Source organism: Channa argus, chromosome 8, assembly GCF_033026475.1.
Source record: "Channa argus isolate prfri chromosome 8, Channa argus male v1.0, whole genome shotgun sequence".
Taxonomy (NCBI): Eukaryota; Metazoa; Chordata; class Actinopteri; order Anabantiformes; family Channidae; genus Channa; species Channa argus.
In genome coordinates, this window is record NC_090204.1 from 13,873,552 (window position 1) to 13,886,048 (window position 12,497).

The 12,497-nt window shown below is 38.9% G+C and overlaps 1 protein-coding gene across 7 annotated transcripts in view; it reads right to left on the reverse strand.

The window, feature by feature from the left end:
- Positions 1 to 12,497, reverse strand: part of LOC137131372 (arf-GAP with coiled-coil, ANK repeat and PH domain-containing protein 2-like) — a 49,269-nt gene that overhangs the window by 17,237 nt on the left and 19,535 nt on the right. For 6 of the 7 annotated variants that reach the window (XR_010914992.1, XR_010914991.1, XR_010914990.1 and 3 more), the window contains exons 4-10: positions 11,842 to 11,895; positions 10,725 to 10,783; positions 9,878 to 10,061; positions 6,168 to 6,212; positions 5,990 to 6,085; positions 1,789 to 1,863; positions 281 to 292 (exon numbers count right to left, since the gene is read on the reverse strand). Coding sequence is in view for 4 of the 7 variants with exons in the window: in XM_067512530.1 (XP_067368631.1) it covers positions 281 to 292; positions 1,789 to 1,863; positions 5,990 to 6,085; positions 6,168 to 6,212; positions 9,878 to 10,061; positions 10,725 to 10,783; positions 11,842 to 11,895 (525 nt within the window). In the remaining 3 variants the exon portion in view is untranslated. The remainder of the gene's footprint in view (positions 1 to 280; positions 293 to 1,788; positions 1,864 to 5,989; positions 6,086 to 6,167; positions 6,213 to 9,877; positions 10,062 to 10,724; positions 10,784 to 11,841; positions 11,896 to 12,497) is intronic. The other variant, XM_067512532.1, reaches the window with a different exon arrangement.

Below are 12,497 nucleotides of genomic sequence, written 5' to 3' on the forward strand. Positions count from 1 at the left end.
GTAGTGTGGATAGGCATGCCGAATGGTAAAAAAATACATAAAACAAATTCTCAGCTTGATGAATTGAAGTTGCCCTGTAGGCACAAGGACACATGTGACAACTAAAAATTTTAGAAATGCAATATCACGCATGTTGCCATTTTAATTCTGCGAAAAACCAGAGCATTCCTCACTCTACAAACGACTAAGCTGCAGAAACAGCAAACAGTACAGTACATATTCAATCATGGAGGCATGGCACAGTAATGACAGTGAGGTGAAAAGGAGTAGCACAGCTTACCTGCAGAGCAGCCTGAGGTGAGCACAGAAGAAAAGAGAAAAGAAAGAGCAGAGGTAGAGAGAACAAAAAACAGTTGGTTAGCAGTGTCTGTGTACAGCCAGACAGAAGAGTGTAGTGGAAGCGAGACAAGATAAAAATAGCATCCAGATAAATTGAGGTGGATAGATGCTCAAGGACAAGCAGAGGTTGGCACATGTACAGTACCATGATTGACCATAAAAGAGGAACGAGAGCCAGGGTAGGATAAAAGTAATATGTGGGGAGACAGGGTCAACGAATTAGAAAATTACAGGAGAACAGAAATGATATACTGTTTAAAAAAAAAATAAAAAAAACCTCTCAGACAGTCTATTCAGAGATGGCTGAAAACTTCAAAGATGTCTGGAGATAATAAATCAGTTTAAAGGGCGACTTCATGGATTTTCAACTTGCTTTCAGTGGCTTTAGTTTAGGGTATAAATGTACAACAATGGTACATGGCTTGTACATTTAAACTGCCCTATGACTCCACTATATTAAATTATGTCTCTGTTTCTAGCTGAAACACTCCTCCAGGAGTTTTTCCATTATTAGGAGTTCAGATTATGTCATCTGGGGGCTCTCTGGAAAAGAAGGTGGACAATAATAAAGTCCATAGTATGACTAACAAGATAAGATAATCTGAACTTTTGCTACATAATTTAACACATCCAGCTTAACTTGACAGATCATTGTCAGAAATTAAATTGAGTCTAAGTAACTACATTTAAGCAGCAAAAATGCTTTGATAGATTTGAGCGCGCTATTGCCTGTGTTTTTGGTCAAATGGTCTAATATGTCCAAATGGATGCACAGTGTCTAGTGCATCCATCTGGACATATTAGTGTGTGACTCACTGTAGACATTGAGGTTGGAAGGAGTGCTGATAGAGATGGGATTATGCTTACACCCAATCTTGTTTGTTTGGAAACGGGTTTCTGTCAGCTGTCAATAATGTATGGGTGTGTGCCTGAGATCATCGTTGAGGATCACCTTACACCTGAGGGTGGAGCACTACCTCCATTCACTCAAATGAAAAATTGACAGCCAAAATCAATATATAAACTCTTCCTTGAGGATTTTATATCAAATATTTATTTTTATTACATAGAGATTTGTCCTTAGAATCGTAATTATCCCAACAATAAACAGGCTTATAATTTTTCCATCATGGTAAAGCTAGCTCTGCAGTCTAGTCTACAGAAGTGCAGTGGCGGCCACAAGGAGGCTTTGAGCAACTAGCTGTGGGCAGAAAGGTGAGTACTCTGATAGCCTAACTGAGTTTTAGCTTTTCATATAATGGGAGGAAGACTGACTACAATACAAAAGTCAAAAGGTAAGAGGATTTAACAGCCATAAAGTTACCACACACACAAGTGACTTTGTTTGTGTTTTTCAGATTGTTGGGCAAAAGCAATTTTGGTTTGTGTTTTACACATTTGTACTGAAACTCCAGAGAAGAAACACCATATTGTGTGAGTGTTTTCCACCTTTTGCTGGATAGTGGAGTGTTTCAGCTCCATGTCCCTCTTCTCTTTGGCAGCATCTACCACCAGCTGGTCCAACTGCAAGAGACAGCAACTGATTAGTGAAGTTTATCAAACCACCTGGCTTCACGTTTCAAGACATGTTATTCAGGCTGCTGAGACCTGATTCATACGGAGGTACTTGTTCGCACTGCATTTGACTGAATTTAAAGGATAAATGTAATAAACCAATGCTTGGGCACAAGTACGTTTCATTTCCCTTACCCATCCTTAGTGATACCTGCAAATAAACTAAACTAAATAAACATCCCGCTTTCTCTTCCAAACAAAACAGACGGTGTTACAGAGGGTTTTTTGTGGAAAATATTAGATTTTTTAGGGAGAGAGAGAAAAAACATATAAAGAATTCTGTGAAGAACTAAAGTTCACTGGGTGATGCTGAAAAATTTGCCAGTTTCCTTTACAGTGGTAAAATGCTGCTCTTCCCCATTATGTAATGGGACACAGGGACCTAAATAAGCATGTCTTGAGGCCTCAAACACAACCTCAGATTGTTGATATCTTGATGGTGACAGTAGCAAAGACAGCAGGAAAAGCATTGTCTTTGGCAACTATTACAAGCCACTGTTGTCTTGGGTCCCTTTAACTAAACACCCTCGTTGTCCGAATTTAAACATTATACTGATCCGGGCTGAAGAGGGTTGCATCGCATCTGCAGGAGCTGGTACGTAACCCTGGAGTTTTGCACCGAATCTGCATTAATGGCGATCACTTTGGCCACCAAGTGTCCCTTATCTGTGGACTTCGGAATCACCTCCTCTACAACAGAACCCTGTGCCCGCCAAGGTGACACTATGAGAGGAGTGTTGTCATTTTGGTCCAGAATGATGATGTGAACTGTCACATTGCTGCTTAGCAGGCGAACGGGTGTGTACGCGATTATAAGTCAATGACTGTTGTGGGTTGGGGGGAAAATACATGTGAATAGTGGAAGAGTGATGTTCAAAGTCAGGACACTGTATTAGTGATAATTTTTCAGTAGAAAAAAAAAAGACAAATATAACAGTAAAGTTAAAATATTAAACATAACTCCCAGATGTTTACTAAAGATTAACTATAAATGATGGCTTTACAGGCAGTGACTTCAATTTGAAGGCACCTTATAAAAATAGGTCAGAGAAGCCCCTGTACTATATGAGACAGTTTACCAGAACTACCATTTACTTCCTTTCTGATGCCACAAAAAGTTTTGTATCGTAAAATGTTAATAGCTCAAGTAACACAACACTTAATTTATGTCCTTATTAAGCTCAAACTTACTGTGCTTTCGCTCACAGAATATTGCTCTGAAGCAAAACATGAAAAGGGTAGGTCAACTAATTTCAGAGAAGACAACATTTGAAGGAGCAGGGTCTTTTGTTTAAAGAGGAAATGGGTGGACGGCAAAGTGGGACGCTGATAACATCAGATGGGAAATGTTTTCCACTGTTGCACTCTAACAACTAGTCCAGGTCAGTAAATGCCATCTATCCGCTTCCATTTGTGTCTTCAAAGGCAGGTCTGTTGTGTGTGTGTGTGTGTGTGGGTAGCTTGCCACATTTTTTATGACTACCTTACCTTAAACATCTTATCTATCTTACAGTGCAGCAGTCACTGTTTCATATGGCGTCTGTCCTCTTCATGCCATGAAACCACACTAAAGCCTTTAGGTAAAACATCCTTCCTCTCATAGCTGTCTTGATATGCAAGTACTTTATGATGACAGGGTCCATGATTAATGGAAAAGACACCAAAAAAGGCTTTAGAATTAATATATTCCCTAAACACACATGTTCAACTCTGAGCCGATGTGTCATAGAAAGATGAAATCAGTTAAATCGACATTACATATTTAGAAGTAGTCTACTTGTTTCCAATAGCAGGGGTGGAAAAAGAAGCATGTCTGACATGAATCACAAACTCAATCAAAATTTAGAATACTCAGCTTGCCTTGGCTGTACATTTACTATTTAACTGACTTTCGGTATTACTACTTACAAGGTGTAACTCATTTTCAAACAACCACAGCAAAAGTATTATAGATGGTTTTATTACCAAAATTCCTACTTTGTTTTGTTTAGTGGACTAGTTTTTCGATAATTTAAAGTTTTTAGAGTTTACTTCCAATCCAAAATATTGAATAGAAAACATACTGGCATTTTGTGGCAACATCCATCAATTTCTCATTGGTTACAGACATTAAGGCAAATTATCAGACCTGTTGACAGCTCCTCCACACCTCCCTGCAAAGCCTTTCCACTTTCTTCAGCTTCATGATGGAGAGCAGGAGATGGAGAGCATTCTTGACACAATCCTCCTTTTACTGTTTTCCCACAGCTCAGTCGCTGATGTTTCTCTCCTTTCCGTTTTTGACAGCTCCAAATTCAGGACGACGGGTTTTACAATCCACACACTGTAGTTAGTTATACTCCAGTTGTTCATCTGGTTCACACAAATCCTCTTTCTCTTTCTAAAACTGTCTTGTTTAGGTTTTCAACTTTTTATTCACACAACTGCTTTTCTGTTCTTCACTTTTTAATATTGTTGCCATGAGTGAAGAGTCATGCGTGCCTTTCTGTTCTGCTTCAATTAAATCTGGCTTGGAGAAGATTACATTCTGCATTACATCCCTTTCTAAAGTCTGCTTTTTAAAGTAGGTCCTGTCCCCGACTCTTCTTTAGTTTTGGCTCCAGTGCTTTTTGGATCTTTCTGCCAATTTCTTGATAGTACTAATATCACATGTTTCAACTTCCATGAGGTTTAGAAATCCAATTTATAGTGCACTCTTCAAGTCTGGCAAAAATATACTTCCCTGCCTTCCTCTTTATCAAATCTTGTCAAAATAGTGTTTGGGTCCTTTCTGTCATTTGTGTTAGTTCAAACATGAGGAAAACACGTTTAAAAGCTACACTTTGCTCTTTAGAACCATTACTCCGCTCTATTCAACTCCTCACTCTGTGGCTGGACTTCCTTCCTTGGTCTTCCACTCACTTCGTGAAATGTCGTCCTGTCAATCTGCCCTTCTGCTCCACTCTCAGAGCTACCAGTTTATATTCCACAACCTTCAGTATCACACTCAGGGTTTCTTTGCTGTGAATACTCAGCTGAATGTCAATCCACCCTTCTCCTGTTCCAGTCTCAGAGCCACCAGTTTATATTCCACAACCTTCAGTATCACACTCAGGGTTTTTTTGCTGTGAATACTCAGCTGACTGAAAGCCCTGTGAGTCTGACTTTGGGAAAACCCATTGGCTGCTGTCTTCCTCATTCCTTCTCACTACAAAAGAAGCTCCACTGCGATACCCACACTAAAGTCACAACTGGCCCATCCTCTGGCTCACAGGGAAGGCTCTGTTTAGCCAAAGGATGCAAACGGACAAGCACAGCTAAAATGTCAGTTGACAAAAAGATAACAATACAAACACACACAGGATACTGTAGGAAACCATGCATAGAGAAGAGAGAGAGGTTGACCGAAGACGAAGTCAGGAAATCAAAGTACTGCTCCCTTAATGGTGCTGTGTAAACCCAACAATACTTGTGTTCAGTTTTATAAAGTAGCAAAAAGGTTTATCCTCAAATGCAACTATTCATCTAAATGGGGCACAGAACAGAAACATTCTTTATCCAAGTAAACAATATTGTCTTTGCTATATAATAGAACGTATTTACCCATGACAGTGTGCTAGTATGTAAACTTTAAACACTTATTCTGTTACTCCACTAAATAAAAGCTTTATTATTGATTATAGAGAACATTCTGACATCATCCAAGAGCACCATTTTGTACTTTGACTAAACTGTAATAAACCATCTGCATGAATAGTTATAGCATAAAAAAAATAAAAGATCTGTTGATCAACATACTACCATAACATTTCTCCATGAGTGACTTCTTAAATTGTTGACTAACAAGTAATAACCCTCTATTAAAAAGACAAAATCTGATTTAAAATACAAACATCAATATTATGTTTTAATCACTATATAAAACATAACTTCCTAAACTGAGTAGAGACATAATGCCAATGTATAAAAACTAAACATTTAGCTACGTATTAGTTAGTTCACATTTGAGCATTTGCTTTCAGGTCCAGAACATTATGTCATTTAGATCTAAACCCTAATGTGTAAATGCAGTATCTGTGGGTGCTGTAGACTGTACCTGTCCTCCAAGCTGTTTCATAAGAGGTTGAAGTTCACTGAAGAGATCATATCCTTGATGAAAGAATGTCAAGTGGGCATACATGAAGGACAGCATCTGTAGAGAAGACAACAATTATTCAGTGAGCCAACATGAATTTAAGTTTTTAAACTTCAATTGATCTGGTAAGTATACTTACAGATTTTAAGATTTCTGATCTTCTCTTGGACTGTAGGACATTGATCTGTAACAAAACATTAAGAAGTAGCAAGGTGTTTTTAAGCTTTGATGCTTTTTATAATACAGTGGATGCTGACAATAAAAACAGAAATACAAAAATAAAAAGGAAAGCTACAGTGACAAAATCATATTGGAGGAAAAAAGCACAGAGAGAATGTAAGAAAAAGGAAAATGAGATAGGCTAGTGAGAAATTAAATACAAAAGAGCTTCAAGAAAAATGCTGACCGGCATGAAATTAGATCAATTAGTCATCAAAGCAGTAGTTGACAAAATCCTTAATGTTGGCACCAGGGGGAGCCCTGTATCCCATGTTTGACCCAGGGAGGCAGCTGTAGCCTGTCTCACCTATAATCTATTGTTTTACTGCATATATTCTTTCACTCCCCAAGTATGTGTGTCGCTGTCTTCTCCTCATTATTACCAATACATGTTATGTATGGCTCCTGTTGCAGTGACACAAGGTAAAGCTGTTGTACATGCAGATCAGTGTAAACTGACTTTATTGTGACTTGAATGAACTATAGAGTACTGTTCGACAGCAGAGTCACCCTGACTGGGTGTAGTGAATACATATAAAAAACAGGGCAGGTTCTGAGTTAGTTTAAACACTACCCCATGCTTTTGGTTTTCACATGAAGCCTGTGGCCTTTCCATTCTTGACACCTTGATCCAATGAAGAACATAAGTTCAAATCATTGTGGTGGCCAGCAATATTTGTTGGCTGTATGTTGCAGGCCCTTCCCTAGCAACACAAACCACACTTGTGTTTATACACATGTAACTCCCGCCCACAGAAAGCGGCTTACTTTTCCACGTCCTAGTCACAGTGGCTGATGCATCACAAGTTTTACAAGCCTTGACCTACTCTTGATTACAGTCCATTAGTAGCTTTGACTGGAGCAGCACCTCTAGACGATGGTTGTTTAACTCCAAAAGAGCAATGTGGTGTCAACAAACACAACAACCACAGGCTAAGCTTTGAGCATTTGGGAGGCAACTGGTTGGCAAGGTGCGGTGATTTAGCCTTAAATTAGTTGCTGTTCAACCATAGGAAATTTCAGGTTTGTTACATTTTGTAGACAGACAACACCCATTTGTCATTAGTAACTGTGCTTCGGCTTTCCATTTTTGTGTGTCTAGAATTCACAGTGAATGAAGAAAACCCTAAAGTCTAAAGTTTAAAGTCTGGCGTATAGTTCCCCTTATATATTTTACTCTCTCCACCATCTTGCATGTCACTGTGAACAGTGCACTGCATAATTAAGCAAAAAATGCCACAAAAACAATCCACAAAGAACAAAAAAAAATGTTTCCTGGAGGCACAGCTGCATAAGTTAGCTGCATTTTAAAAGTGCTGACAGCAATACAGAATTGTGAAACTAGAAGGGACCAAGCTGAATCAGCTGTGCTAGCAGTGAGGCTTATAGATTTCCTATAAGCACACTGACATTCAGATAAAAACCATCTCACAGCCAGACTTCATTTTATGAGAGAGTTATTATGGAGTGGACAACTGGAGCAGACTGCCAAACCTATTGTGAAACCTGTTTTTGGGTTATTTTTCACAATCTAATTTTAGAGCTAACTGTGCCAATGCAAAATTGTCAGTTCTCTTGGAGTGAGATTCAATAACAGGGCTGGACGCTGCTCTATAAGAAAGCATTAAGCATTTATCAGTGCTACTGCAGCCATGTGCAGAGAACCAGGATTTAGCTATTCATGCATTCAGTGATGAATGAGCATTTTTCACCATGTAGAGTCAAAGTGCAAAACAGAGGGCCCAGTCGATCAGTGGTAGACCACTGGCAGAAGGCCGCGGGTTTCAATCCCATGCCACCAGGTGTGGCTCTGCCCAGCGACCAAGGATCACCTTGGTGCCGGTCTTGAGCTCGGATAAAATGGGAAGGCTGCGGCAGGAAAGGCATCCAGCGTAAAAACTCATGCCAAATCAACGTGCGGAACATGTTCCACTCTGGCGCCCCTGAAGGGAAAAGCCAAAAGCCGTTGATATTAGAGTACAAAACATTGCCATGGCTTTGACTAAGAAGGGGTTAACAAATTGGCAGAGTACAAAAAGATGTTTACTGTGGATAATTGTTGGAACACCGGATAAGAGTATGACGAACACTGAACATTTACTGAATTCCACGTTTCTACACTTAGCCGAGTATTTCCACAGTACCAGTTTATGAATTGTAATTTTACAACGCATTGACAAATACATTCAACTGAACAAGGTAAGAAACAGTGTGCCTCCACAGCTAAACATTAACCTTTAACTTCTACCTTGTGGTCCCCACTGTCCTGTAGTCCGTTCTTTCTATCAGCTCTAAAAGCTGCATCTTGTAGCATCAGTAGCTGTACCTTGTAGCTCCTATAGCTGCGTCTCTTCTTTCCAAAAGCTGAGCTGAACTCCCTCTCTTCTAACAAACTTTCTATAAACATGGTTTCTATGACAACTAGTAAAAGAATTTAAAAAGATAAACTTCAAAGGCAGTTATATGACATCATTAATCATCAGTACACTTACACATAAGCTTCCTAATCTAAATAACCATACAATACACAATATAAAAAAAAAAACAGCGGAAACCCTGGTTGGCTCATAAAATTATATGAAAGGAGAAATGCAAAATTTAAAAAAAACCCAGTCATTTTACACTCCAAATATATTCTTCTAAAAACAGTACATTTACTGTTAGACCTAGGATTTTTTTTTTATGAATTAAAAATACCTTCGGTTGGTCTCATGTACTTCTTCCTCCGCCTTTCTTCCTCTTCAGCTTGTTCCAAAACGATCATTTTGTCTTTCATAGTTCTTAAAATATAACAGCTCCTTGGTCATAGGATCTTTGTCACATACTACACTACTGACTACTAACGGGTCTCGAGACCCTATTGCTTTAATATAACATCAGTCTATTGGTTTACATAGGGCCTAACATGGAAATTGGCACCCAGCATAGGTACCCTGAAACGTCTATGGGTATGCTGCCCAATATGCATATGTGTTTTTTACGAACTTGAGCTACAGTAGACTACACAGACCAGCCCCCTCCACGTGCATGAATGAGCCTTGGCTGCCCAGGAATTCTGTCACCACTTCACTGGTTTTCCTTCCTTGGACAACTTTTGGTAGGTACTGACCACTGTCAACAGAGGAAATCCCACATTGTGTTGCGCTTTTGGAGTTGACAGTCTGGCCATCACAATTTGGTTCTTATCAAAATCAATTAAATCCTGCTTGACTATGATTTCTGCTTCCAACACATTAACTTCAGGGATGATTATTCATCCCAGTGGGAAATTCACAAAGTATCTATCTATTAAATGCTCACTGAAACTGAATTCAACAATAAACTGTAACGTAAATGTTCTTTTCTCAACATTAACCTCCTGTGTGCTGATGTAGCCTTACCTACAGCGCAGACTACAGTGTCAGAAAGCAACAGCACCAACAAGAGTAGGGCTCACAAAAGCAGGCTTCAAGGGCTCAAAGAATGGTTGGGCACAGGGACAGTGTTGACTAAGTGTACAGTACTAGCAGGCCTTTCTTTAGTTTCTTTTAAGTAAAATTTTTTAATTTTGCAATAATGAGTGTTGTTTATTATTCATCTCTTGACAGAGTAAAACAAATTAAAATAAATCAGCGCGTCAATGTACTATACCTGTAAGACATAGTCAAGGACTATGTGTCGGAAGCATTTGCGTGTGGCAGTAAGGATGTTGGTGGCCTCCTCCACCTCATGCTGCTTGTTGCGGGGTGCCTGGGCATTCTTGATCAGAGCTGCATCCTTCTCCTCACTCACCTTATCAAATTGCTTCTTTGCTTCTTTAAACTTACGTAGGTCACTGTCAGAGTAAGAGAGGAAGACGTCTGTTAGCATTGTACATAAACTTAACAGCACTAAACGAAGGTTATAAAATAAAAATCATCTATAAACAACATTTTGGATAATTTTGTTTATAGACTATGATAATTTTAATAAATTAAGTTTGTTCAGTAACCAGATGATAGAACAAAATACTCAAAGCAGTATGTTTTTAATTATTTAATATTTTAGGGATAAACTGTGACACAGTTTAAAAATGCATTTCTTTATTTCTTCCGTCCTGTTAAGGGGAAAGGTGAGATGTAAAAGGAAGAGAGATGAAGCCAAACAACCATCGTCAAGCAACAGGAGCACAAAAGTCAAAGGTGAGTTCATCCAACTTGATCAGTCTGGAATTCAGGGCTGTATTAGTAGGTGAACCAAGCTACAGCAAATGTGATAAAACGTATTGCATTTAGTAACCTTATTCTATACCCAGATTAGACATGAGATGTGAAACATCTTTCAAGCCTTATCTTTATAATTTTAAGACACAGTCTCTTTTCCACGTCTATTGCACTTTTTCTAGGGTACTTGTGCAGCGCTAAAATGTTAATGTGCTGTGGCTTGTTCAGGGTCATTTTTCAAAACTTAAATCGCTTAGAGAAATAACCAGCTTTATTCTTATTCAATTAATACTCACTCTTTGACAAAGGTTTGAAGCTGGGTTTTGATTGATCTCTGGGCCTGGTCAAATAATATCTGGAAGAGAAAAAGCGAGAGCGAGAGAGAGAGTGAGAGAGAGAGCGAGAGAGCCAGAAAGCGAGAGAGAAAGCAAGAGAGAGAGAGAGAGAGAAAGCGAGAGAGATTACTGGTTTCTGGATGGAAAAAAAAACAACTTATTTAAGTTAGTTTAGCAACTCAAGCAATAAACATCTCAAGGCAATTGTGTAAGAAAACCGTTAAATCTGATACACATATTCACGTTTCAGGCCACAAGGTTCTTTGCAAGTCAACATTCAGCAGCCCTGTTTAATAGGATTTTAGTTAATATTATAGGGTTCAATGAAGCAGCTATATTTACATGATGAATCTGATAAATCCCTCATAAACACAAGAAATTAATTTATTCTCAGTTGTGAGTCAAAAACTCATTACCTTATATGCTTCCCTAAAAAATTAGCTACCAAGCAAAAGCACTGACACTGAGACAAGACACTGTTAGCAGTGTGGCTAGGAAAAACTAACAGGGACAAACAGCTTGACCTCTATGTTTGAGTAGATCATGTGCTGAAAAATGGCGGAGTGGTAAAAAGCTATGTTAGAGTCAGCTGATGTGACCACAGTCTTCACTGTTAAGTCACAGTTGCAGGGCTGCACTGTGACTCCTGCTGGCTTTTGGAGGACTAGTTCACCATGACCATAAGAGGTCATGGGTAATGGGTAAAAAAATGGGTAAAAGGAAAGATTAGAAACAGGAGACTGTTCTTTATATATATACTTTACATAATTGATTTATATATAGTGGGGAAAGTTTTTTTTTTTACATTTTAAACAAGAAATTGCTGCTTCTTATTATGGGAATCTTCTATTCTAAAGCAGCTAAACATTAAATTTACAGCCAGTACTTCATTTAATGTATGTTTTGAAATCAGTGGCAATCTTCTTAGCACCACAGGTGTGGTGGACTTTCCCAGCAATAAATAAAACGGAAAGCCAACAACCTGCTTTACACTGTCAGCACATCTGGGTTTTGCCATCAGCCTGCTGTCAAGGGGATAAAAAACAAACAAACATCTGTTTTCACAAGGATAGCATACCGTGTGATAGTTGATCATCTCCGACAAGCTCTCTGCAAACTTTGTGAGACTGGACTGTGGAGACAAAAGCAGGGCAGCCTTGAAAGGAGGCAGGGAGAGTTTCACTGTGTATTGTTATTTATGGACATAACAGTGCAACCATAAATAAAAAGAAACCTGGACAGCACCAAAAGTAATAGGCATAAATAGGCATGAACTAAAACAAGGTTTTACACATAATAAATAGGATGTGTGCTACTGACAAACTCTTCTTAGGTATGGCTACTAAGTCTTTTTGGAGAGAAAGAATTTCCTTGGCTGAGTTACACTCTTTGAATACATGCAAGGGCTGAACTTCAAACCCAAGGGAGAGACAGTGAGAGAGAGAGAGAGAGAGAGAGAGAGAGAGAGAGAGAGAGAGAGAGAGAGAGAGAGAGAGAGAGAGAGAGAGAGAGAGAGTAGAAAATAGGAGAGGAAAGGTGGAGAGGAAGTGCTTGCTTTGCTATGAAAAGTTCATGTGAAAAAACAAAACACATCTGACCTCGGCAAGACCCAGTGGACAGTACCGGATTCTACTATGGCTCTTTTTTTTGTTTAAATTAGAAAAGAAGTCTGGTAATGTCATCTGGGGTGAAAACATATATTACTCAGAAGATAAATACATGGAGATGTGCGCA